The 24,588-nt window shown below is 46.0% G+C and overlaps 1 protein-coding gene across 5 annotated transcripts in view; it reads left to right on the forward strand.

Moving 5' to 3' along the window:
• The first annotated feature begins 780 nt into the window (after positions 1-780).
• SNAPC3 (small nuclear RNA activating complex polypeptide 3) overlaps positions 781-24,588 on the forward strand; it is a 132,678-nt gene continuing 108,870 nt past the window's right edge. For 2 of the 5 annotated variants that reach the window (XM_077249244.1, XM_077249243.1), the window contains exon 1: positions 863-1,126. In XM_077249244.1, coding sequence (XP_077105359.1) covers positions 918-1,126 — 209 coding nt within the window. In that variant the 5' untranslated portion in view covers positions 863-917. Of the gene's footprint in view, positions 1,127-24,588 lie in introns of all 5 variants that reach the window. The other 3 variants (XM_077249245.1, XM_077249246.1, XM_077249247.1) reach the window with 3 other exon arrangements.

The raw sequence follows: 24,588 nt of genomic DNA on the forward strand, positions 1-24,588 counted from the left end.
CCCGCACCTCACAATAGGGCAGCGGATGCGCTGGAAAAATGCATCCGCTGCCCCCGTTCTGCGGTGGAGACCACGCTAGCGTCGGGAACGTCGGCCCGACGCACAGCGACAGGCCGAGCCCGACGCTAGTGTGAAAGAAGCCTTAGGCTAGTTTCACACTAGCGTTAACTGCAATACGTCGCAAATGCGTCGTTTTTGCGAAACGCCGCATCCAGCAAAAGTTTTTGCTGGATACGTTGTTTCGTCATAGAGTAACCTTAGCGACGCATTTGCGACGCATTTGCGACGCATTTCCAAACGGTGAATGCGTTTGGCGGCGTTTGGGCGTATGGTAGCGGTCCGTCGGGAGAAAAAAACGTTACATGTAACGTTTTTTGCTCCCGACGGTCCGCTTTTTCCGACCGCGCATGCGCAGTCGGAACTCCGCCCCCACCTCCCCGCACTTCCCCGCACATCACAATGGGGCAGCGGATGCGTGGGAAATATGCATCCGCTGCCCCCGTTGTGCGGCGGAGACCACACTAGCGTCGGGAACGTCGGCCCGACGCGCAGCGACGGGTTGTTCCCGACGCTAGTGTGAAAGTAGCCTTAGCGCCTGATTGTGCCTGAAGGACATGCGTTTCATCCGTTTTGTGCTGGATCCGTCCCTTCAGGCTTTTTGCCGGACACAAAAAACGTCCAATGGGCAGCCCTCCGTCAGAGTCCCGCCTCCCTCAGTCTCAGTGCCCAGTGAGTGAGTGCTCTGCTCTGTACATTACGTGGCGCCTGCACGCTTTCAATGTTGTCATTAGGCGCAAAGGCTTCTGGATCCTGTAGTTCAGGAGCTCAGGTAGGACTGACATTGAATAGGCGAAGGGACTACAGTCCCCGGAATGCATTGCGGCTAGTGGAAGTTCCTGGTACAGCACGGCGGGGAAATGGATGAAAACATTCCGGTGTATGAAGTCACGCATGTGAACACGAAGAAGATCCATGTGGCCTCCTTGGGACACATGTGGAGACGGCACCTGACCAGCTGCGACCTGAGTCTGGCCGAAGTGTCCTGCGTGGATGTGGAGGATGACGAGCTGGCCGAGGAGCTGGGCTGCACAGCGGACACTGCTGCGGAGCTCAAGAGACTGTGCAGGTAACGGTGCCATGTAGAGGGTCGCAGCCCACCGTGTACTAGGAGAGGCAGAGCCTCCACTTATCACTGTGGTTACCGATCACCTTCACATCCTGTCCCCCAGGAGTCCTGACCTGAGTTCTTACTGTTGTCCTGTCACTTCGCCATGGCGCAGTGTATGTGGCATTTACCGGCACCGGATGACGTTTATAGGGTTTAAGTCGGTTCAAGAGGGACCCTGACAGCAGGCTCATTACCACAGGCACATGCTGTGTAAACCCTGAGAAACTGGCCAGGGACTGGGGGTCTCAGGTGACGTCTCCCCTTTACACACATAACGAGACCTGTCAGTCATGGTAGCGGGAAGGTTCCCTTTATAGAGTAACCGTTGTTTTAATTCTTAGTTCATAAATCGATAAAACACATGAAAATAAGCAAACATGTGACCTCTCCTCAGAGAATCCGCTCCTTCCTCCTCCTGGACTGGTCAGTCAGTCTGAAGGAAAATCTGTATTCAGTGAGACAGATTACACTGGCGGTGGGATTCTGTCAGCCATAGCCGGCTCCCCACTTCTGCAGCTGCGCCGTCTCATGCAAACATCTTCCTCTGCACTGACATTTTAAAATGTCAGTGCAGAGTAAAGTGTGGACTGCCCAAACTTATACAGTCTATGGACAGTGTGGAACTGCTTAAAGACATTGGTGGCATTTCAATAGCCACTAGGAACGCTCCATGTCCTTAAACCACATTTAGGCAGCCGTCACACTAGCAGTATTTGGTCAGTATTTTACATCAGTATTTGTAAGCCAAAACCAGGAGTGGGTGATAAATGCAGAAGTGGTGACCTGTTTCTGTTATACTTTTCCACTATTTGTTCCACTCCTGGTTTTGGCTTACAGATACTGAGGTAAAATACTGACCAAATACTGCTAGTGTGACGGCAGCCTTACACGTCAGTATTTTACCTCAGTATGTGTAAGCCAAAACCAGGAGTGGAGCAATCAGAGGAAGAGGATAATAGAAACACATCACCACTTCTGTATTTATCACCCACTCCTGGTTTTGGCTTACAAATGCTAATATAAAATACTGAATGTGTGAACATGGCCTTAACGACCAGAGGTTTTTCCGTTTTTATTTTTCGCTCCCCTCCTTCCTAGAGCCATAACTTTTTATTTTTCTGTCAATATGGCCATGTGAGGTTTTTTTTTTTTTTGGTGGGGGGAGTTGTAATTTTGAATGACACCATTGGTTTTAACATATGTACTGGAAAACTGGAGAAAAATTCCAAGTGCAGTGAAATTGCAAGAAAAGTGCAATTAAATTTTTTTTTTTTACTGTGTCACTAAATGCTAAAACTGGCCTGCCATTATGATTCTCCAGGTCATTACAAGTTCATGGACACCAAACATGTCTAGGTTCTTTTTTTATTTAAGTGGTGAAAAAAATTCAAAATTTGTTAAAAAAAAATAAAAAAAAATATTGGCGCCATTTTACGATACCTGTAGCGTTTCCATTTTTCGTGATCTTGGGTCGGGTGAGGGCTTATTTTTTGCTCCCCGAGCTGACGTTTTTAGATTTCGGTGCAGATGTGGTCTTTTCATCGCCAGGTTATTGCAATGTAGCGGCGACCAAAAAAATCATAACTCTGGCTTTTTGAATTGTTTTTCGTTATGCTGTTTAGCGATCAGGTTAATTATTTTTTTTCATATTGATAGGTCGGGCGATTCTGAAGATGGTGATGCCAAATATGTGTATGTTTTTTTTTTTTTTTATTTTGAATGGGGCGAAAGGGGGGTGATTTGAACTCTTCTATATTTTTTAAAATATTTTTAACCCCTTTCTGAAACTGGGCATAATAGCACGCCAATGTCATACTCCCCTTTCTGGGCACATGACAGCTGATCTGTACAGCTGATGTGCCTGCAACAGCCGTAGGTGGAATTGCGATCCACCCATGGTTGGTAGCTAGTTAAATGCCATTGTCAATTTCTGACAGCGACTTTTAACTCACGCTTACTAAAAGCACATCGTAAATCCCGCCCATCGGTGACCCCGTCAAATGATCATGGGTCATAGATGGGTCGGCATGTCAACCAGTGGTCTGAAGCAGACCTTTATGTTTATCATTGCCGGATTGCTATGAGCACCACCCCATGGTCAGTGCTCATAGCAAGTTAGCATTTCTGCTACATACAGCCGATCTGATCATCGCCTGTGTGTAATAGAGACGATCGAAGTACTGCAACTTCTAGTTTCTCATGGAGACTATGAAAGCATGCCAAAAGTATATAAAAAAAGTTTTTAAAAAAATAAAATATAAAAGTTCAAATCACCCCGATTTCCCCCAATTCAAAATAAAGCAATAAAAAATGCACATATTTGGTATCGCCGAGTTCAGAAGTGCCCGATCTATCAATAAAAAAAGGATTAACCTGATTGCTAAATGACGTAACGAGAAAAAAAGTTCAAAAAACCAGAATTATGTTTTTTTGGCCGCCGCTACATTGCAATAAATTGCAATAACAGACAACCAAAAGATCGTATCTACACCAAAATGCTATCATTAAAAACGTCAGCTCAGTGCGCAAAAAATAAGCCCTCGTCCAACCCGAGATCACGAAAAATGGAGACGCTACGGGTATCGGAAAATGGTGGAATTTTTTTCCCCAAAATTTTGGATTTTTTTTTTCACTACTTATATTAAAAAAGAACCTAGATATGTTTGGTGTCTATGAACTTGAATGACCTGTAGAGTCATAAGGGCAGGTCAGTCTTAGCATTTAGTGAAACATGGTAAGAAGAAAAAAACTGTGGAATTTCACTTTTTTTTTTTATTTCACCGCACTTGGAATTTTTTTCCTATTTTTCAGTACACGATATTTTAAAACCAATAGTGTCGTTCAAAAGTACAACTCGTCCCGCAAAAAACAAGCCATCACATGGCCATATTGACCGAAAAATAAGAAAAATTATGGCTCTGGGAAGAAGGGGTGCAAATAACAAAAAACACAAAAACGAAAATACCTCTGGTCGTGAATGGGGTTAAAAACATTTTTTTTTAATACTTTTTGCATGCTAATGTAGACTGTGTACCAGGGTGGTCTCTCCCAGAATACAGTGGGCTAAGGACAAATAACATTACCAGGCAATTTAAGGAACTAGTTTTTACTAAAGGTACCTTCACACATAACGATTTCGTTAACGATATCGTTGCAACGTCACGCTTTTTTGTGACGTAGCAACGATCCCGCTAACGATCTCGTTATGTGTGACAGCGACCAATGATCAGGCCCCTGCTGGGAGATCGTTGGTCGTAGGGAATGATCAGGACGTGTTTTTGGTCGCTGAGCACCCGCTGTCATCGCTGGATCGGCGTGTGTGACGCCGATCCAGCGATGTGTTCACTTAGTAACCCGATATTTACCCTGGTTACCATTGTAAAAGTAAAAAAAACCAAAACACTACATACTCACATTCCGATGTCGGTCACGTCCCCCGCCGTCAGCTTCCCGCACTGACTGTCAGTGCCGGCCGTAAAGAAGAGAACAGCGGTGACGTCACCGCTGTGCTCTGCTTTACGGCCAGCGCTGACACAGTCAGTGCGGGAAGCTGACGGCGGGGGACGTGACTGACATCGGAATGTGAGTATGTAGTGTTTTTTTTTTTTTTAACTTTTACAATGGTAACCAGGGTAAATATTGGGTTACTAAGCGCGGCCCTGCACTTAGTAACCCGATGTTTACCCTGGTTACCCGGGTGCTGCAGGGGGACTTCGGCATCGTTGAAGACAGTTTCAACGATGCCGAAGTCGTTCCCCTGATCGTTGGTCGCTGTCTGTGTGACAGTTCCCCAGCGACCACACAACGACTTACCAACGATCATGGCCAGGTCGTATCGCTGGTCGTGATCGTTGGTAAGTCGTTTGTGTAACGGTACCTTAACAACGAATACTGCTACCCCGGAAATAGCAAGAAACAAACACAGTTAACTGTCACACACACACCTACCCTGGAGCAGCTAGGACCCCTGTGCTGCACAACCCACATTCCCAGGATGTTCTGTCGGGTACACCATAATTTGCCTGACCTGTGGTTCTGCCTAATGCGGTAACCGGGAGTTACCCAGAGCAGGGGTGTAATTAGATGAGTGCAAGAGCAGAAATTCACAAACTTAACAATTCTCTAAAATTACAATTCTGTTATGCTATCTATACACGAGCTCACCCACTGAGAGGAGTATCTAGCTAAGGTTCACAGCCATCTTAGCAAACAATGTCTCTAACTGAGAATTTAGGTTTGGTGCCAAACTATCTCTAACGTCTGCATGCAAGCATCCACCGGGATCCCTGTGGTGGGGCCTGAGCTCATGACTTATCGGCCGTTACACAGAAGTGGCTGTCTAATTGTCCGAACGGCCGTTTAGCTGGGAGACCACGGAGTGGATCTTGGGCTTGTCACCTGGAGCGCAGTTTTTGCCTGACAGGCTAGCAGAAAGCCATTCACGTCACAACCAATGCTTTGGGTGGAATGTAACTCTGTATCCAACCGTAGTTGTCCCCCAACGTGAGTCTTCTTCTTTGACAGGAATCACAAGAACAGTAGCACACTGCACACACCCGTTCTTCTTAACTCTCCTGTGTTCCTGTCACATCTGTCTCTTACTAACTGCATGCCAAGATGGCCGCCTGCAACTCTGTCATCCTTCAGTTTTCGAAGTGTCGCTGGGGGCGGCTCAAACTGGTTTTCTCCCTGTGTGCCAACTGACATACAGGTGACTGTCGTATGAATCTGCAAACTGCTGCCATCTAGTGACTAAAACACCAATATCATCTTTTCTGTTTACACAGGTAAACAGGTGTGGAGTGGGAATCTTCAACCATCCCCTCACACTTCCATAGTCTCCATAGGAGACTAGAAGCTGCAGTATTTCGATCGCCTTTGCTACACACAGGCGGTGATCAGATCGCCTGTGTGTAGCAGAAATGCTCACTTTGTTTGAGCGCCAACCATGGGGCGGCACTCATAGCAATCTGGTAATTACAACCCATCGGTGACCTGCAATCATGTGACTGGGTCACTAATGGGCAAGATTAGTGACACACTTCCAGTAAGTTACATGCCGCTGTCAGATTGTTAGCGTCATTCAACTAGTTAACAGCCGTGGGTGGATTGTGATTCCACCCTCGGCTGTTGCGGGCACATGTCAGCTGTCATGTGCCCAGGAAGGTTCAGGCTCAGCGCCGGAGCCCGCACCAAACAGGGGGAGTCCGACATGTACGTACTATTACGCCACATGCCGGAAAGGGGTTAAACTCATTTTAACATCTTCCAGATGTGCCTTTTCTGGGGTGGCTGGGGGCAGATGTTTTTAGCCAGGGGAGGCCAATAACCATGGACCCTCTCTAGGCTATTAATATCTGCCCTCAGTCACTGGCTTTACCACTCTGGCGGAGAAAATTGCGCGGGAGCCCACGCCAATTTTTTCCGCTATTTAACCCTTTATTTTACAAGCTAGAGGGCCCACATTTTGCACATACACACTACTAACATTAGTAGTGTGGAATATGCATAAAAAAAGGGATATGAGATGGTTTACTGTATGTAAACCATGTCTCATATCCTGTCGGGTTTGTGAAGGAGAAAGAAAAAGCCGGCAATTGAATTACCGGCTTTTCACATATCTCGCGCTGAATTAAATATAAATACAGAATATATATATATATATATATGTGTCTCAATGACATACATATATATATATATATATATATATATATATATATATATATATATATATATATATATATATATATATATATATACTGTGTATATGTTTTAACGAACATTTGAGCCCATAAATCCATTAGATGTCGGTTTTGCAAGCCTGCGAGAAAATATCGCAGTACGGATGCCATACGGATTACATACGGAGGATGCCATGCGCAAAATACGCTGACACACCCTGCCTACGGATGACATACGGATCACTATTTTGGGGACTTTTCTGCGTATTACGGTCGTAAAAAACGGACCGTATTTACATACGCTGAGTGTGACGCCGGCGTAATACTGCATGAAAAAATTTCACGGACCATACTAGGACCAATGTTGTTATTCTCAGTTGAGCGTTCTATTTTTGTTCACAGGCTGAATGTGTGTTAAAAAAAAATGCAGCATGCACTAGTCTGTTACTTATTTCGGATTAGACTATTTAAGTTAATGTGTGCACAAAAATATCATATCCCATACAATAGCATCGGATTTTTATGGATACCTTGCAATTTTTAACATAGGAAACTGTATTGTGTGAACTTTGGTAACTCTGCTATATGCCATGTGGATGATTATTAGGCGAAGTGCACACGTTGCAGAATTGTCGCGGAAATTTCCGCGGCAATTCTGCAACTCATGCCGCAGGTATATCGCATGCGGAACTTAGTGTTTGACAAGTGTGACCAACTTTCTACTGCCTATGCAGCATCAATAGTAAAAAGATAGAATGTTAAAAATAATAATAAAAAAAAAAAGGTGGTTCTCACCTTCCGGCGTCACGATCTCCTAAGTCACAGATCTTCCGGTCACAGGGAAGCTGTGTGCGAAGGACCTGGGATGACGTCACGGTCACGTGACCGGGACGTCATCGCAGGTCCTTCGCACACAGCATCCCTGTGACCGGAAGGCGCCGCATGCGCCGCTGAGAGGCGGGAGGACTCCGGGGGCCAGCAGAAGGTGAGAATAACACTATTTTTTATTTTAATTCTTTTTTTAACAATTTTTTGGTGCCCAGTCCATGGAGGAGAGTCTCCTCTCCTCCACCCTGGGTACCATCTGCACATGATCCGCTTACTTCCCGTATGGTGGGCATAGCCCCATGCGGGAAGTAAGCGGATGAATGCATTCCTATGTGTGCTGGATCCCCGCGATTCCGCAAATTAATGAACATGCTGCGTTTTTTTCCAGAATGCGTTTCCACTCAGGATACAAAATGCGGATTGCATTCTAATAATAGGATGCTTAATATGAGCGTTTTTTTTCTCGGTTTATCGCGTTTTATAGCGAAAAAACACGAAAAATCCGGAACGCGGGCACCCAGCCTAAAGATGGAAATTGTCTCCTTTTCTGGATGACTTCTCGATTCCTTTTTTTTTTTTTTTTTTCTTCTTTTTTTTAAATACGCTCGAACATATTACCAATGCATTCTGTTGATTACTGGGAGCTACTTCATTTGGACTCCCACTTATAGGTTCCCTTTAACCCCTTCATGACCTCAGCTTTTTTCGGTTTTGCGTTTGTTTTTCGCTCCCCTCCTTCCCAGAGCCATAACTTTTTAATTTTTCCATCAATATGCCCATGTGAGGGCTTGTTTTTTGTGGGACGAGTTGTACTTTTGAACGACACCATTGGTTTTACCATGTCGTGCACTAGAAATCGGGAAAAAAATTCCAAGTGCGGTAAAATTCCCCCAAAACGGTGCAATCCCACACTTGCTTTTTGTTTGTCTTTTTTGCTAGGTTTACTAAATGCTAAAACTGACCTGCCATTGTGATTCTCCACGTCATTACGAGTTCATAGACACCAAACATGTCTAGGTTATTTTTTTATCTAAGTGGTAAAAAGAAAATTCCAAACTTTGCTAAAAAATAATAAAATGCGCAATTTTCCGATACCCGTAGCATCTCCATTTTTTGTGTTCTGGGGTTGGGTGAGGGTTTTTTTTTTGCTCGCCAAGCTGACGTTTTTAATGATACCATTTTGGTGCAGATACGTTCTTTTGATCGCCTGTTATTGCATTTTAAAGCAATGTTGCGGCGACCAAAAAAAGTAATTCTGGCATTTTGATTTTTTTTTTCTCGCTCTGCAGTTTAGCGATCAGGTTAATCCTTTTTTTTTTTTTTTTTTTTTTATTGATAGATCGGTCAATTCTGAACGCAGAGATACCAAATATTTGTATATTTGATTTCTCCAGTCACCTTCCACGACAGCAGTATCGGAGGATATCTTCCCGCCCTAATAGGTGACAGGAAGCAAAGAGGTTAAATACCCCTCCCCTTCCTGCAACCACCAGTGTTTTTCCTGTCCCCTATGGGGCATGAAGAGGTTCTCTGATAGTGCTGCCGTGGCAGGCAGTCGGAGCACTGTTACCTTAATTTGCCGGGCAGTCGAGGTCGGGGGCTCCACTCTCCTCCTCCTGTAACTGCTCCCATCTCCGCTTCCACCTCGCGACTTGGGACCCACCGGAAGTGACGCGTCCAAACTTCCGGTTTCCTCTCCATGCGCTGGAGCTCGCGCCGGCCGGTGGCCTAATCCTGCGGCAGCCATGACGGGCGATTAATGACATCACCCCCTACGGACCCTGGGGAGGAGGAGGAGCACTAAATTCGCTGGCGACCTCGATGCACATATATTCCTGGTCGGGGGAAGTCTTCCAGGTAAGGCCTCTGTCTATGTCCCTTTCCGACCGGTGACTGACTGACCCTATGGACGGCGACAAACCCCTGCACTCTGCTTCTGCAGAGCCCATCGTTCACCCTCCTACTGTAAGTAGAGGATGAGGTCCCTTGCTCTCCAGTTATTTTTGAAGTGACTTTAGTCCACCTTTCTCTTTTTAGGGAGACAAGATCCCTGCCCCTAGAAAAGATAAGATGCCCAGCCGCAAGTGTGGCGCATGTGCGTCCAAGCTTCCCTCCACTTATAAGAAAAAGCTCTGCCAACCATACACGGATGAAGTGCTACGTAGTGAACAGCCCTCTCTTCTGGACAGCATCGGAACCCTCATCAAACAGGAGGTCCAGTCCTCTATGGCGGCCCTGTCTCAGGCCCCGACACCACAGCCCCCTCCTCCTAAGAAAAGGAAGATGGCTCCTATTGAATCTGACTCTGACTCGGGCGAGATCCATACCTCAGATTCAGAGGACATTTGGGAGAATGAGGGTTCTACTTCCACCTCCAAATCTGATAATAAAAAATATCTCTTCTCTTCCGAAGATATGGAAGAGCTAATTTCCATGGTGAGGGGCACCATGGAGGTGGAGAAGGAGGTAGCGAGTCACTCCATTCAGGATGATTTGTTTGGAGGGTTAAAGCCTAGGACCCCGAAGGGGTTCCCTATACATGAGAATATTGAAAATCTTGTCCTTCGTGAGTGGGGCCTACCTGAGAAAGGTTTGAGTGTCCCATCAGAATTAAATAATCGTTTCCCTCTTGATGGGGACTGTTCTTTATAGGAAATGCCTAAAGTAGATGTACAGGTGTCCAGGGTAACCAAAAAAAAAAACGGCTCTACCCTTTGAGGATTCCTCTCAGCTCAAAGATCCTATGGATCGAAAAATCGAGAGCTTACTAAGGAAATTCTTGGACACATCTACTATCTACTGAAGACAAATGTGGCCTCTACATGTGTTGCCAGATCCCTATATCTCTGGTTACATACCTTAAAAAATCACCTATCTCAGGGGACATTAAGGGAGGAGATTCTAAATTCCCTACCACTACTTCAGAAGGCAACAGGGTTCCTTGCAGATGCTTCCGCTGAATCTGTACGGGTAGCCGCTAGGTCTGCAGTTCTCTCCAATTCCGCTAGTAGAGCTCTCTGACTTAAATCCTGGGGAGTTGACATAACTTCTAAGTCCAAACTATGTGATATTCCCTTTCAGGGACATTATATGTTCGGGCCAGCCCACGATGACATCCTAGACAAGGCTACAGATAAAAAGAAAGCTCTTCAGGAGGAAAGAAGCTCTAGGAAACGCTTTTTTTTGTCCCTCCCGTGAGCAAGTCCCCCAGAGAGATTACAGGGGTAAAGGTAAAACGGGTCGGTGGAGCTACCCCAAAGGGGGTAAAACCAGGAACATCCTTGTCCCCCAACCCCAGCAGACCCCTGAGAAACAATGACTGCTCTCCAGTCGGGGGCCGACTATCTGGTTTTCTTTCCCAATGGCAAGCCATCACCACAAATCAGTGGGTCCTGCGTACCATACAGGAAGGCCTGAGGTTAAGAATTCGAGAGTCCTCCCTCACCGTCTAACAATTACCTCCCTACAGTCTCCACACCTTCGGGAATCCCTCAATGCAGATATTCTCGGTCTGCTTCAGGCAGGAGTAATCTCCCGGGTGCCTCATCAGGAAATAGGAGAGGGTCACTATTCTCACCTATTTGTGGTGAAAAAGCCCTCTGGGAAACACCGGGTTATCATAAACCTGAAACCCCTAAATCAAGTGATCAAATATCGAAGATTCAAAATGGAATCAATCAGATCAGCAATCTCGCTGATTGGTCAGGACTGGGTAATGGCTACGTTAGATCTGAGTGACGCATACTATCATGTGTCGATACATCCCGACCACAGGAAGTTCCTCATTTGCAGTGGCCCAAAACCATCGAGCCAGCCATTATCAATTCAATGTCCTTCCATTCGGAGTCTCATCAGCTCCACGGGTCTTTACCAAGATCATATCAGAAGCAGTGATCTTCATCCGACAACAAGGGATCTGTATCATCCCGTACCTAGATGATTTTCTTATTGTCGCTCCATTGTCGCTCCATCCATTCCTCGTCTGAATCAGGATGTGACGAAGGTCCTGGATATCCTGAAATCACTGGGGTGGATTCCGAACTTGGAGAAGTCGGACCTCCATCCATCTTCGAGGAAAAAATTCCTAGGAGTTCTTCTGGACTTGAGGAAAAGAATGTCCTTCTTCCCCAGGGACGTCAAGTCGATTTAGTCCACAGGATCTCCAGGTTCAGGAGTCAGAGGACTCCGACCTTAAGAGACTCGATGTCAATCCTGGGTTCATTGACGTCTTGCATCCAAGCAGTCTCCTGGGCCCAGGCCCACACAAGAGTCATTCAGTCCCACATCCTGATGCATTCAAAAGGACGCCAGAATGCATTAACCAGGAGGATTCCTCTTCCCACTCACGTAAAATCCTCCCTCTCATGGTGGCTGAACTCCCAGAACCTTCAACGAGAAGGCAGCTGGGATCAAATTCCTCTGAAGGTGCTCACAACAGATGCAAGCCAGAGAGGTTGGGGCGCCATGATGGAAGGTTCCCACTTCCAAGGGTTGTGGCCCCCAAACATCAGGTCCAGATCCTTGAATCTGAGGGAACTAAAAGCGGTGGAGGAGGAGCTAAAAGCCGCATCTATCCTCATCCAAGGTCACCATGTACGTGTAATGTCCGACAACACGACTACAGTGGCCTACCTTCGACACCAGGGAGGCACGAAATACACCAGCCTTAAGTTAACCGCTGCAAGGATTTTTTTTCCTGGGCTGAAAAACACCTCCTGTCCATCTCGGCAGTGCACATAAAGGGATCGGACAATGCCCAGGCGGATTTCCTCAGCAGGAGAGATTTCCATCCTGGAGAATGGTCTCTACACCAAGAGGTATTCCTATCACTGGTCCGGAGATGGGGAAGTCCCAACGTGGATCTGTTTGCCAACAGTCAGAACACGAAGTCGAGCACTTTCTTCTCCCTCAACCCCTCAAGCGAAGTACAGGGACTGGATGCCTTCTCCCATCCTTGGAAGTTTGCTCTGGCATACGCCTTCCCGCCAATTCCTATGTTACCAAGAACGTTACAAAAGATCCGGGCAGACCGAGTCACAATGATTCTGGTAGCACCGATGTGGCCAGGAAGAAGCTGGTACGGCGCGTTAACAGACATGTCTCTGGAAGGCCTGATACTTCTACCTCAGATAGTCGACCTTCTAAAGCAGGGACCCCTGGTACACCCAGACTTGCACAGACTGAAACTGGCGGCCTGGCTACTGAGGCCGAGATTCTGAGAGCCAGAGGTCTCTCAGATGATGTCATTCAAACCCTACAAAAAAGTAGGAAACCAATAACTAACATCATCTATGGCAAAGTTTCGAAACATTTTTCATCCTGATGTTTCCCAAACAAACCTGATCCATTCCATCCCAATATCGCAAAAATATTAGAATTTCTCCAGAAGGGACTGGAGTTAGGACTCTCGCCTAGCACCCTAAAAGTTCAGGTGTCGGCATTGGGTTCTTTTTTTGATCAGGATTTAGCAGGCTACCGTTGGGTTAGACGTTTCATGACATCTGCAACTAGGATTCGCCCTATGCTCCATGTCCAGACCCCTCTTTGGGATTTGAACCTTGTACTAAATAGTCTGACCGGGGACCCCTTTGAGCCCTTATCAGCCATCAGCTTAAAAATCCTTACCCTCAAGACTGTCTTCCTAGTAGCAATCACTACCGCTAAGCGTATAGAAGAGCTACAGGCTTTGTCAGTACAGGAGCCATATTTAACCATAACCATGGATAGCATAATCCTTAAGCTAGACCCTTCCTTTATGCCTAAGGTGGTCTCGGACTTCCACAGAAGCCAGGATATCATTCTACCCTCATTCTGTCCAAATCCCTCTAATCCACAGGAAGAAGCCTTTCACACCCTGGCTGTCCGCAGGGTGGTCCTCTTCTACCTCCAACAAACGGAAGATTGGAGGATAGACCAAAACCTATTCGTCCAGTTTTCAGGATGGAATAAAGGCAAAAAAGCAGCTAAAAGTACGATCGCTAACTGGATCAAACAGGCCATTTGTCTTGCATATTCATCCCGGAAGCTTGCACACCCGACATCGCTGAAAGCTCACTCCACCTGTTCAGTCTCGACTTCCTGGGCAGAGAGAGGGAACGCATCGTCTGAGCAGATAGGCAGAGCTGCCACCTGGTCGTCAGTCCTTACATTCACCAGGCATTACAGGCTAAATTTCAATAGGGACCTATCGTTTGGCAGACGTGTTCTGCAGGCAGTTGTCCCTCCCTAAAGAAATTAGCTGTTGGTATCACTCCGATACTGCTGTTGTGGAAGGTGACTGGAGAAAATAGAATTAGACTTACCAGTAATTCGGTTTCTAGGAACCTTCCACGACAGCACTAATTTCCCTCCCTATCTGATATTCTTATTGGATGATTCCTGCACTTAAGTGGTAACTATGCATGCTACTGTGTCCAGAAAAAACACTGGTGGTTGCAGGAAGGGGAGGGGTATTTAACCTCTTTGTTTCCTGTCCCCTTTTAGGGCGGGAAGACGTCCTCCGATTCTGCTGTCGTGGAAGGTTCCTAGAAACCGAATTACCAGTAAGTCTAATTCTATGTTTTTATTTTTTTTTATTTAAATGTTCATATTTTTTAAATCTTTTTTTGTTTGCTTTTGCCATGCTTTAATAGCCTCCATGGGAAGCTAGAAGCTGGCACAACTCGATCGGCTCTGCTACATAGGAGCGATGCTCAGATCGCTCCTATGTAGCTGAATTACAGCATTGTTATGAGCGCTGACCACAGGGTGGCGCTCATAGCAATCCAGCATCAACAGCCATAGAGATCTCAAGGAGACCTCTGGTTGTCATGCCGACGCATCGCTGGCCCCTGATCACGTGAAGGGGGTCACCGGTGCACGCATTTGCAGCCCGTTTGACAGCGGCATTTAACTAGTTAATAGCGGCGGGTGGATCGCAATTCCAACCGCTGCTATTGCAGGCACATGTTAGCTGTACAAAACGGCTGACATGTCCTCGCTTTGATGCGAGTTCACCGCTGGAACCCGCATCAAAGCGGAGGTTCTGACCTCGGACGTACTATCCCGTCCAAGGTCAGAAAAGGGTTAAATATCAATATCCAATCAGTTCGGATAAGGCTATAAACCTATGTTGTAAGGTTAATCTGCAGGTTAATAGCGTTAAGATTTCTTGGCCGCAGTACTGAAAATGCGGCACGCAGGACAATATGCCTTTCAGTCATAGGCGATGTGGCTACAGTCATCACTCAATACACTGTGCGTGGTGGCACTTTAACTCAATGCTGGCTTTGTAGTCCATCAGTGAAGGGCTGGCGGTCAGTCATACTGCCTAAGCATGCTGACAGTGCTGTGAGCGGTGACTACTGCTATGCCTATATGACTAAAAGCCTCTCGCGTGCCACACTTTCAGTACTGCGGCCGGGCAACTTTCTAACTTTATTAGCCACCAGGTTCCTTTTAAAGCGGACAGGTCACTTGCTCTAAAAAAAAAAAAAAAAATCCCTAAGCTCCTGTTTCTTCTGCTCTTTTCAGTTTTGTCACTTCATTGCTTTATGTGAACTCTCTGTTTGCAGTCCAACTGGGCATTTCTTCAGAGTCTTCTCGTAGGGGGTGTAATTTCCTCCCTCATCTCAGACACGGCTAATCCCACCTCAGCAGTGCTTGAATATGGGTACTGTCACACAGTACCATTTTGATCGCTACGACGGTACGATTCGTGACGTTCTAGCGATATCGTTACGATATCGCAGTGTCTGACACGCAGCAGCGATCAGGGATCCTGCTGAGAATCGTACGTCGTAGCAGATCGTATGGAACTTTCTTTCGTCGCTTGATCACCCGCTGACATCGCTGGATCGTTGTGTGTGACAGCGATCCAGCGATGTGTTCGCTTGTAACCAGGGTAAACATCGGGTAACTAAGCGCAGGGCCGCGCTTAGTAACCCGATGTTTACCGTGGTTACCAGCGTAAACGTAAAAAAAACAAACAGTACATACTTACATTCCGGTGTCTGTCCTCCGGCGTCTCAGCTTCTCTCCACTGTGTGAGCGCCGGCCAGCCAGAAAGCGAGCACAGCGGTGACGTCACCGCTGTGCTTTCCGGCTATGGCGCTTACACAGTGGAGAGAAGCAGAACGCCGGGGACAGACACCGGAATGTAAGTATGTACTGTTTGTTTTTTTTACGTTTACGCTGGTAACCAGGGTAAACATCGGGTTACTAAGCGCGGCCCTGCGCTTAGTTACCCGATGTTTACCCTGGTTACCGGGGACTTCGGCATCGCTCCAGCGCCGTGATTGCAACGTGTGACCGCAGTCTACGACGCTGGAGCGATAATCATACGATCGCTGCAACGTCACGGATCGTGCCGTCGTAGCGATTAAAATGGTACTGTGTGACGGTACCCTATGACGGACTGGATCAGCTGCAGTGAGGAGAGAAAGGGCATATACAGTGGGGATAAGAAGTACAGGGTGGGCCATATATGGGGATAAAGCTGGGTGGGCCATGTATATGGATACATTTAAATAAAATGGGAATGGGTGGTGATATCAACTTCCTGTTTGTAGCACATTAGTATATGGGAGGGGCAAAACTTTTCAAGATGAGTGGTGACCATGGTGGCCGTTTTGTAGTAGGCCATTTTGGATGTATCTTTATAAATGGCCCACCTAGGTGTATCCATATAAGTGGCCCACCCTGTGTTTGATTCCTTGCTAATTTTGTTTGCCCACTGACAAAGACATGAACAGTCTATAATTTTAAGGGTAGATTAATTTTAACATGGAGAGATAGCATATCAAAAATAAAATCCAGAAAGTCATATTGTATAAATTTATATAAATTTATTTGCATTTTGCAGTGAGAAATAATTATTTGAACCCCTACCAACCATTAAGAGTTCTGGCTCCTACAGACCAGTTAGACGCGCCTAATCAACTCGTTACCTGCATTAAAGACATAGTCACCTTTATAAAAGACTCCTGTCCACAGACTCAGTCAGACTCTAACCTCTACAACATGGGCAAGACCAAAGAGCTTTATAAGGCTACTTTCACACTAGCGTCGGGCCGAGGTTCCCGACGCTAGCGTTGTCTCCGCCGCACAACGGGGGCAGCGGATGCATTTTTCCAGCGCATCCGCTGCCCCATTGTGAGGTGCGGGGAGGTGGGGGCGGAGTTCCGGCCGCGCATGCGCGGTCGGAAAAAGCGGACCGTCGTGAGCAAAAAACGTTATATGTAGCGTTTTTTGGTCCCGACGGTACGCCACAACACGGCACGACGGTTGCGACGTGTGTCAATCCGTCGCAATACGTCGCTTAATGTAAGTCTAGGGGGAAAAAACGCATCCTGCAAGCACTTTTGCAGGATGCGTTTTTTTCGGCAAAACGACGCATTGTGGTGGATTGCAGTTAACGCTAGTGTGAAAGTAGCCTAAGGATGTTAGGGACAAGATCATAGACCTGCACATAGCTGGAATGGGCTACAAATCCTTTACATAAGACGCTGGGTGAGAAGGAGACAACTGTTGGTGCAATAGTAAGAAAATAGAAGAAATGCAAAATGACTGCAAGTCGACATCGATCTGGGGCACCATGCAAAATCTCACCTCTTGGGGTATCCTTGATCATGAAGAAGGTGAGAGATCAGCCTAAAACTGCACGGGGGAAACTTGTTAACCCAATATCTACCAATGTCCTTTTTTTGGGACGCCTAATCTTTAGCTTCTAGCAACTAAGATTTTATAATTTTTATAATTAGGTCCAATTTTTTGTGTTGTGTTTGTAAAATGAATGTTTTTATAATAGGAAATCATGTCATTGTCATTTTTAATTGAATATTGGGACGCCCTTTTCTGAAAAATCCGTACTTCAAAAAATTTAGCAAATTATGTTTCTGATTCATTAGGACCCAAATCATTAAAAATCTGTCATTTAAAAAAAAAATGAAAATTGCTAATTTGGCAAGTAATGGGTTAATGATCTCAATGCAGCTGGGATCAGTCACCAAGAAAACCATTGGTAACACATTACGCCGTAAAGGTTTAACCCCTTCATGACCTTGGGATTTTCCGATTTTCCGTGTTCGTTTTTCGCTCCCCTCCTTCCCAGAGCCATAACTTTTTTTTATTTTTCCGTCAATTTGGCCAGGTGAGGGCTTATTTTTTGCGGGACGAGATGTACTTTTGAAAGACATCATTGATTTTACCATGCCATGTACTAGAAAACGGGAAAAAAATTCCAAGTGAGGCGAAATAGCAAAAAAAGTGCAATCTCACACTTGTTTTTTGTTTGGCTTTTTGCTAGGTTCACTAAATGCTAAAACTGACCTGTCATTATGATTCTCCAGGTCAGTACGAGTTCATAGACACCTAACATGACTAGGTTATTTTTTATCTAAGTGGTGAAAAAAAAATTCCAAACTTTGCTAAAAAAATAAAAAATAAAAAAAAAATTGCGCCATTTTCCGATACTCATAGCGTCTCCATTTTTCATGATCTGGGGTCGGTTGAGGGCTTATTTTTTGCGTGCCAAGCTGGCATTTTTAATGATACCATTTCGGTGCAGATTCTTTTGATATTATCGTTATTGCATTTTAATGCAATGTCGCGGCGACCAAAAAAACGTAATTCTGGCGTTTCAAATTTTTTTTCTCACTACGCCGTTTAGCGATCAGGTTAATGCTTTTTTTATTGATAGATCGGGCGATTCTGAACGCGGCGATACCAAATATGTGTAGGTTTGATTTTTTTTTTTTTATTGATTTATTTTGATTGGGGCGAAAGGGGGGTGATTTAAACTTTTATATATTTTTTATTTTTTTCACATGTTTTTTTACTTTTTTTTTTACTTTTGCCATGCTTCTATAGCCTCCATGGGAGGCTAGAAGCAGGCACAGCACGATCGCCTCTGCTACATAGCAGCGATCTGCTGTTCGCTGCTATGCAGCAGAAAATCAGGTGTGCTGTGAGCACCGACCACAGGGTGGTGCTCACAGCTGCCGGGGATCAGTAACCATAGAGGTCTCAACGACCTCTATGGTTGCAATGTACAAGCATCGCCGACCTCCGATCATGTGACGGGGGGTCGGCGATGCGCTCATTTCCGGCCGCCCGGGCCGGAAGAGCAGGTTAAATGCCGCTGTCTGCGTTTGACAGTGGCATTTAACTAGTTAATAGGCGCGGGCAGATCGCGATTCTGCCCGTGCCTATTACGGGCACATGTCAGCTGTTCAAAACAGCTGACATGTCCCGGCTTTGATGCGGGCTCACCGCCGGAGCCCGCATCAAAGAGGGTCTTCTGACCTCGGACGTACTATCCCGTCCGAGGTCAGAAAGGGGTTAAAATCTTGCAGAGCCTGCAAGGTCCCCCTGCTCAAGAATGCACATGTGCAGGCCTTTCTAAAGTTTGCCAATGAACACCTGTATGATTGTGTGAGTAATTGGTAGAAGGTGCTGTGGTCAGATGAGACAAAAATTGAGGTATTTGGCATTAACTCAACTCTCCGTGTTTGGAGGAAGAGAAATGCTGCCTATGACCCAAAGAACTCCGTCCCCACTGTCAAGCGTGGAGGTGGAAACATTATGTTTTGGGGGTATTTCTGCTAAGGACACAGGACTACTTAAGCACATCAATGGGACAATGGATGGAGCTATGTACTGTAAAATCCTGAGTGGCAACCTTTTTCCCTCTGCCAGGACATTAAAAATGGGTCATGGCTGGGTCTTCCAGCAAGACAATGACCCAAAACATACTGCCAAGGCAACAAACGGGTGGCTCAAAATGAAGCACATAAAGGTCATGGAGTGGCCTAGCCAGTCTCCAGACCTTAATCCCATAGAAAACTTATGGAGGGAGTTGAAGCTCTGAGTTGCTAAGCGAGAGCCTCAAAATCTAAAAGGGAATCTGTCACCCCATTTTAGGCCTATAAGCTAAAGGTACCGTCACACTAATCGATATCGCTAGCGATCCGTGACGTTGCAGCGTCCTGGATAGCGATATCGTTGTGTTTGACACGCAGCAGCGATCAGGATCCTGCTGTGATATCGCTGGTCGTTGATTAAAGTTCAGAACTTTATTTGGTCGTCAGATCGCCGTGTATCGTTGTGTTTGACAGCAAAAGCAACGATACCAGCGATGTTTTACAATGGTAACCAGGGTAAATATCGGGTTACTAAGCGCAGGGCCGCGCTTAGTAACCCGATGTTTACCCTGGTTACCAGTGTAAAATGTAAAAAAACAAACAGTACATACTCACCTTCGCGTCCCCCGGCGTCCGCTTCCTGCACTGACTGGGCGCCGGCCGTAAAGTGAAAGCACAGCACAGCGGTGACGTCACCGCTCTGCTGTTAGGGCCGGCACTCACAGTCAGTGCAGGAAGCGGACGCCGGGGGACGCGAAGGTGAGTATGTACTCTTTGTTTTTTTACATTTTACACTGGTAACCAGGGTAAACATCGGGTTACTAAGCGCGGCCCTGCGCTTAGCAACCCGATGTTTACCCTGGTTACCCAGGGACCTCGGCATCGTTGGTCGCTGGAGAGCGGTCTGTGTGACCGCTCTCCAGCGACCAAACAGCGACGCTGCAGCGATCAGCATCGTTGTCTGTATCGCTGCAGCGTCGCTAAGTGTGACGGTACCTTAAGGCCACCGCCATCAGGGGCTTATCTACAGCATTCTATAATGCTGTAGATAAGCCCCCGATGTAACCTGAAAGAGAAGAAAAACAAGTTATATTATACTCATCCAGGGGCGGTCCCGGTCCGGTGCCTCCCATCTTCATACGATGACGTCCTCTTCTTTTGCTTCCTGTCGCGGCTCCGGCGCAGGCATACTTTGCCCTTTTTGAAGGCAGAACAAAGTACTGCAGTGCGCAGGCACTGGGCCTCTCTGACCTTTCCAGTCACCTGCGCACTACAGTACTTTGCTCTGGCCTCAACAGGGTGAGAGATGTCAGACCGAGATCTAAGGGGTAACTTTCTCCTTGTGGAGAGTGACAAGCCAAGCCTATAAGTCTCCTCACTCTAACTTGCCAGGATTCTATTTTGGTAGTGATTTCAACTGCTGGTATAGCAAATAGGCAAACTATAGTAACTTTCTCTGCTACCCTCCCCCATGGTTGGTTACTATTGCTCACACAGGGAAGTAGAGCAGAGAATATCGCTCTGTGTATGGACATTTACTAGACCAGCAGTTGAAATCAGCTACTAAGATACTTTGAACTAGGTAGTTAAATAATAGCAAAAAAGTTAACTTAAAATTGAACACATTTTGTCCATGTCACCTAATCCATGGCTGCGTGGTTAATAGAGGAAATTGATCTAGTTTGTAGGTTTGCAGAGAGAATGAAGTATGGCTAATCAGTTTGGTTTTCTGTAATGAGACATTGAATTGATTACACGTTTTATATCTGGTGATCCCTGTGTTCATTATTTGATGTCTCAAAGATAGGTGCGTAGGAGGTTATCTAACCATTAGTAAAAATAGACCACGCAACTAATCTTGTCAGTAAGACTGGAGTCCGTCCAAAATTCAGACTTATGATCGCGCACATGACAAAGTTATGTATCCAGACCCTGCAAGCAGGCATAGTTCTTACAGGTCCTTTACATACAGTAGAGTTAAATGTACACCCGAATGGGCCTATATCGTAGCTCAGTTGAGGTACTCTATTCTCCACTACAAGCCTTTCTCTGTAACAACGTACGTACAGTTGTTATTATTATTATTATTATTATTATTATTCATTTTTATAGCGCCATTTATTCCATGGCGCTTTACATGTGAAGTACGGGGCAAATATAGACAAACATTAAACATGAGCAAAAACAAGGCACACGGGTACATAAGGAGGGAGGACCCTGCCCGCGAGGGCTCACAGTCTGCAGGGGATGGGTGATGATACACTAGGAGAGGGTAGAGCTGGTTGTGCGGCGGTTCAGTAGGTTCAGGATCACTGCAGGCTGTAGTTGCATGTATGTATAAGCCTGATGAAGAGACCTGAGTAGTCTCGAAAGCTTGCAATTGGTTACCATCTTTTCAGTTAGCCATTAAAAGGTATCAACCACTGAGGACTCTCATTTCTATATATTTTTCATGTATAAGTTTGGGCACCCCTGGTCAAAATTACAGTTATTGTGGACACTTAAGCAAGTTGAAGATTAAATGATCTCTAAAAGGGCTAAAAGTTAAAGATGACACATTTCCTTTGTATTTTAGGCAAAAATAGTCATTTTTTTACATTTTTAAAAATTACAAAAGCGAAAATGGGCAAATGCCAAGGTCTGGGCTCCCTTGGAGATTTGTGTGCTCAGATAACTTTGACCTTAATTAGCCTAAGGTTATTGATTCTTCACTATCAATGTTAGGAAAGGCCACGTGATGCAAATTTTACAGCTTTATAAAAACCAGCCTCCTCTAACTCTGGCAAAAAACAGCGGCCACGGGTTCTTCAAAGCACTCTAAAAATTAAAATGGTGGAGGCCCGCAAAGCAGGAGAAGGCTAATAAGAAGATAGGAAAGCATTTTCATGTTGCCCTTCCCTCAGTTTGAAATGTAATTAAGAAATGGTAGTTAACAAGAACAGTGGGAAGGGGGCGTGGTTTGCAAGGGGAAGGGAGCAGACCTGTTTCACAGGAGCTCCTGAGTATCCCCTTAATTAAGCAACATTAGCTTACTTTAAAGTGGACTTTTATGAGCTTATTGAAGCTGAAGACCTATGGGAACATACCTGGAACCTTAAATATGAACCAAAACATGGTCTTTACTAAGAAAAAACCCTTTCCAGAACAGAGATCGTTTCCTGCCTTGTCTATGGGGAAGAAGACAACTAAAATGGCTTCCGTTGCAGGACCAAAGATGAATGCCCACACTAGACTCATCACCTCCAGCCTGACTGGATGTAAAACACCCGGAGAGACATCGACTGAGCCAGCAGGGAGAGAGAAGAAATCCGACTTACAAGCGGCTCACACATTAGTCGCTGAGAAGGTTCCAGACAACCGACAGACAGCAGCGTTTCCGGGGACGATGACGACGAGGAGGAGCGACGCAACATCGTTGAGGAAAGGCATCGGGACTCCCTTGGGTCACCGAGACCTGCGGAGTGGAAAGAAGAATACTCCGACATCCTCTCTGCCAGTTGCCAGGAAGGAGGACAGATGCAGTGAAATGGCTGCGATGACGAAGCAGGAAATGAAGATGGCGCCGCTGCTGAAAAGACAAGGAGAATCACTGCGGACTCCGACAGAGGCGAGTCTCCCCGGAGCCTTGCTAGCTGCCGGGGACCCGAGAAAGAATCACTCCAGCCTGTGACCCCCACGCTGAAGAGGAAGGAGGATGAGGGCTGCGCTGCCATTCAATATGTCTCTGATGCTGTGAATACAATCCCGCTCTAACACCGCCACGGTATACAGCAGCCCCATTCATTTCAAAAGAGCTGTGCCACCCCTAAACCCCCTTATAAAAGCCTAAAAACTTTGAGGCATAAGCAGAGGGATAAGGACTATCCAGTGCCACCAGATAGCAGCATAATGGATGCAAGAGAATTATTTGAAAGCTACAGCAGCTGGATATCATGCTCTAAACTAGAGTAAAATAACAAAAGGAATCTATATGATGTCTCAGTAAATGTCACTGCTGAGAAGTATGACAAAAAAGGATTATGTAATGTCTCCATAGATGACACTGCTGAAGAAACACAGCTGATTGACACCATGGGTCCTTCGGCAGAGACCAGTGAGATTGCTGACAAAATGCGGTAATATCTCTTGATAATTCCCCTTGCCCTAATGGGTCAAACACCAATGATTTCTGAATCAGACGCCTTTTTTGGCTCGCATGAGGAACTAGAGTGTCCACTTGGAAGACTTTAATGACGTGGCAGAATCTTCCTCTCTTGGGAGGAGGGACTCTTTCTATGAAGGAGATTCTTCTGATTCCAGAAAATTTTTCATACCCCTTAAATACAGACAACTCTAATTTGAAGTAAATTCTCACGGAGTCTGAGATACGCCCCTTCAACCTACCTTTAGTGGACAATATTCCCGCCTCGAAGATTCTCCATCTGAAGAATTTATAATCAAAATTTGTAAAGCCTTTCTAACATCGGCGGACATTTCAGGAAGGGGATTAGATTCTGATGTTGATTTGACAGTTTTATCTGGGACTAATACAAAGATTTCCGACTCCCAACAAACAGATGAAACAAAGGCCTGAGTCCTTAATCAAAAAACTACTTATAGACACTCTATCACATATTCTTAAAAATCGCAAACCGAATTCTATTAAGGCTCCTAAGGGTACCGTCACACATTGAAATTTTCATCGCTGCGACGGCACGATTCGTGACGTCGCAGCGTCGTATAATCATCGCTCCAGCGTCGTAGACTGCTGTCACACGTTGCAATCACGGCGCTGGAGCGATGCCGAAGTCCCCGGGTAACCAGGGTAAACATCGGGTAACTAAGCGCAGGGCCGCGCTTAGTAACCCGATGTTTACCCTGGTTACCAGCGTAAACGTAAAAAAACAAACAGTACATACTCACCCGTCGGTGTCCTTCAGGTCCCTTGCCGTCTGCTTCCTGCTCTGAGTGCAGCCGTACAGTGAGAGCAGATCGCAGCACCGCTGCGCTCTGCTCTCACTTTCCGGCCGGCACTCAGAGCAGGAAGCAGACGGCAAGGGACCTGAAGGACACCGACGGGTGAGTATGTACGGTTTGTTTTTTTACGTTTACGCTTGTAACCAGGGTAAACATCGGGTTACTAAGCGCGGCCCTGCGCTTAGTTACCCGATGTTTACCCTGGTTACAAGCGAAGACATCGCTGGATCGCTGTCACACACAACGATCCAGCGATGTCAGCGGGTGATCAAGCGACGAAAGAAAGTTCCAAACGATCTGCTACGACGTACGATTCTCAGCAGGGTGTCTGATC

Source organism: Ranitomeya variabilis, chromosome 1 (assembly GCF_051348905.1).
Source record: "Ranitomeya variabilis isolate aRanVar5 chromosome 1, aRanVar5.hap1, whole genome shotgun sequence".
NCBI lineage: Eukaryota > Metazoa > Chordata > Amphibia > Anura > Dendrobatidae > Ranitomeya > Ranitomeya variabilis.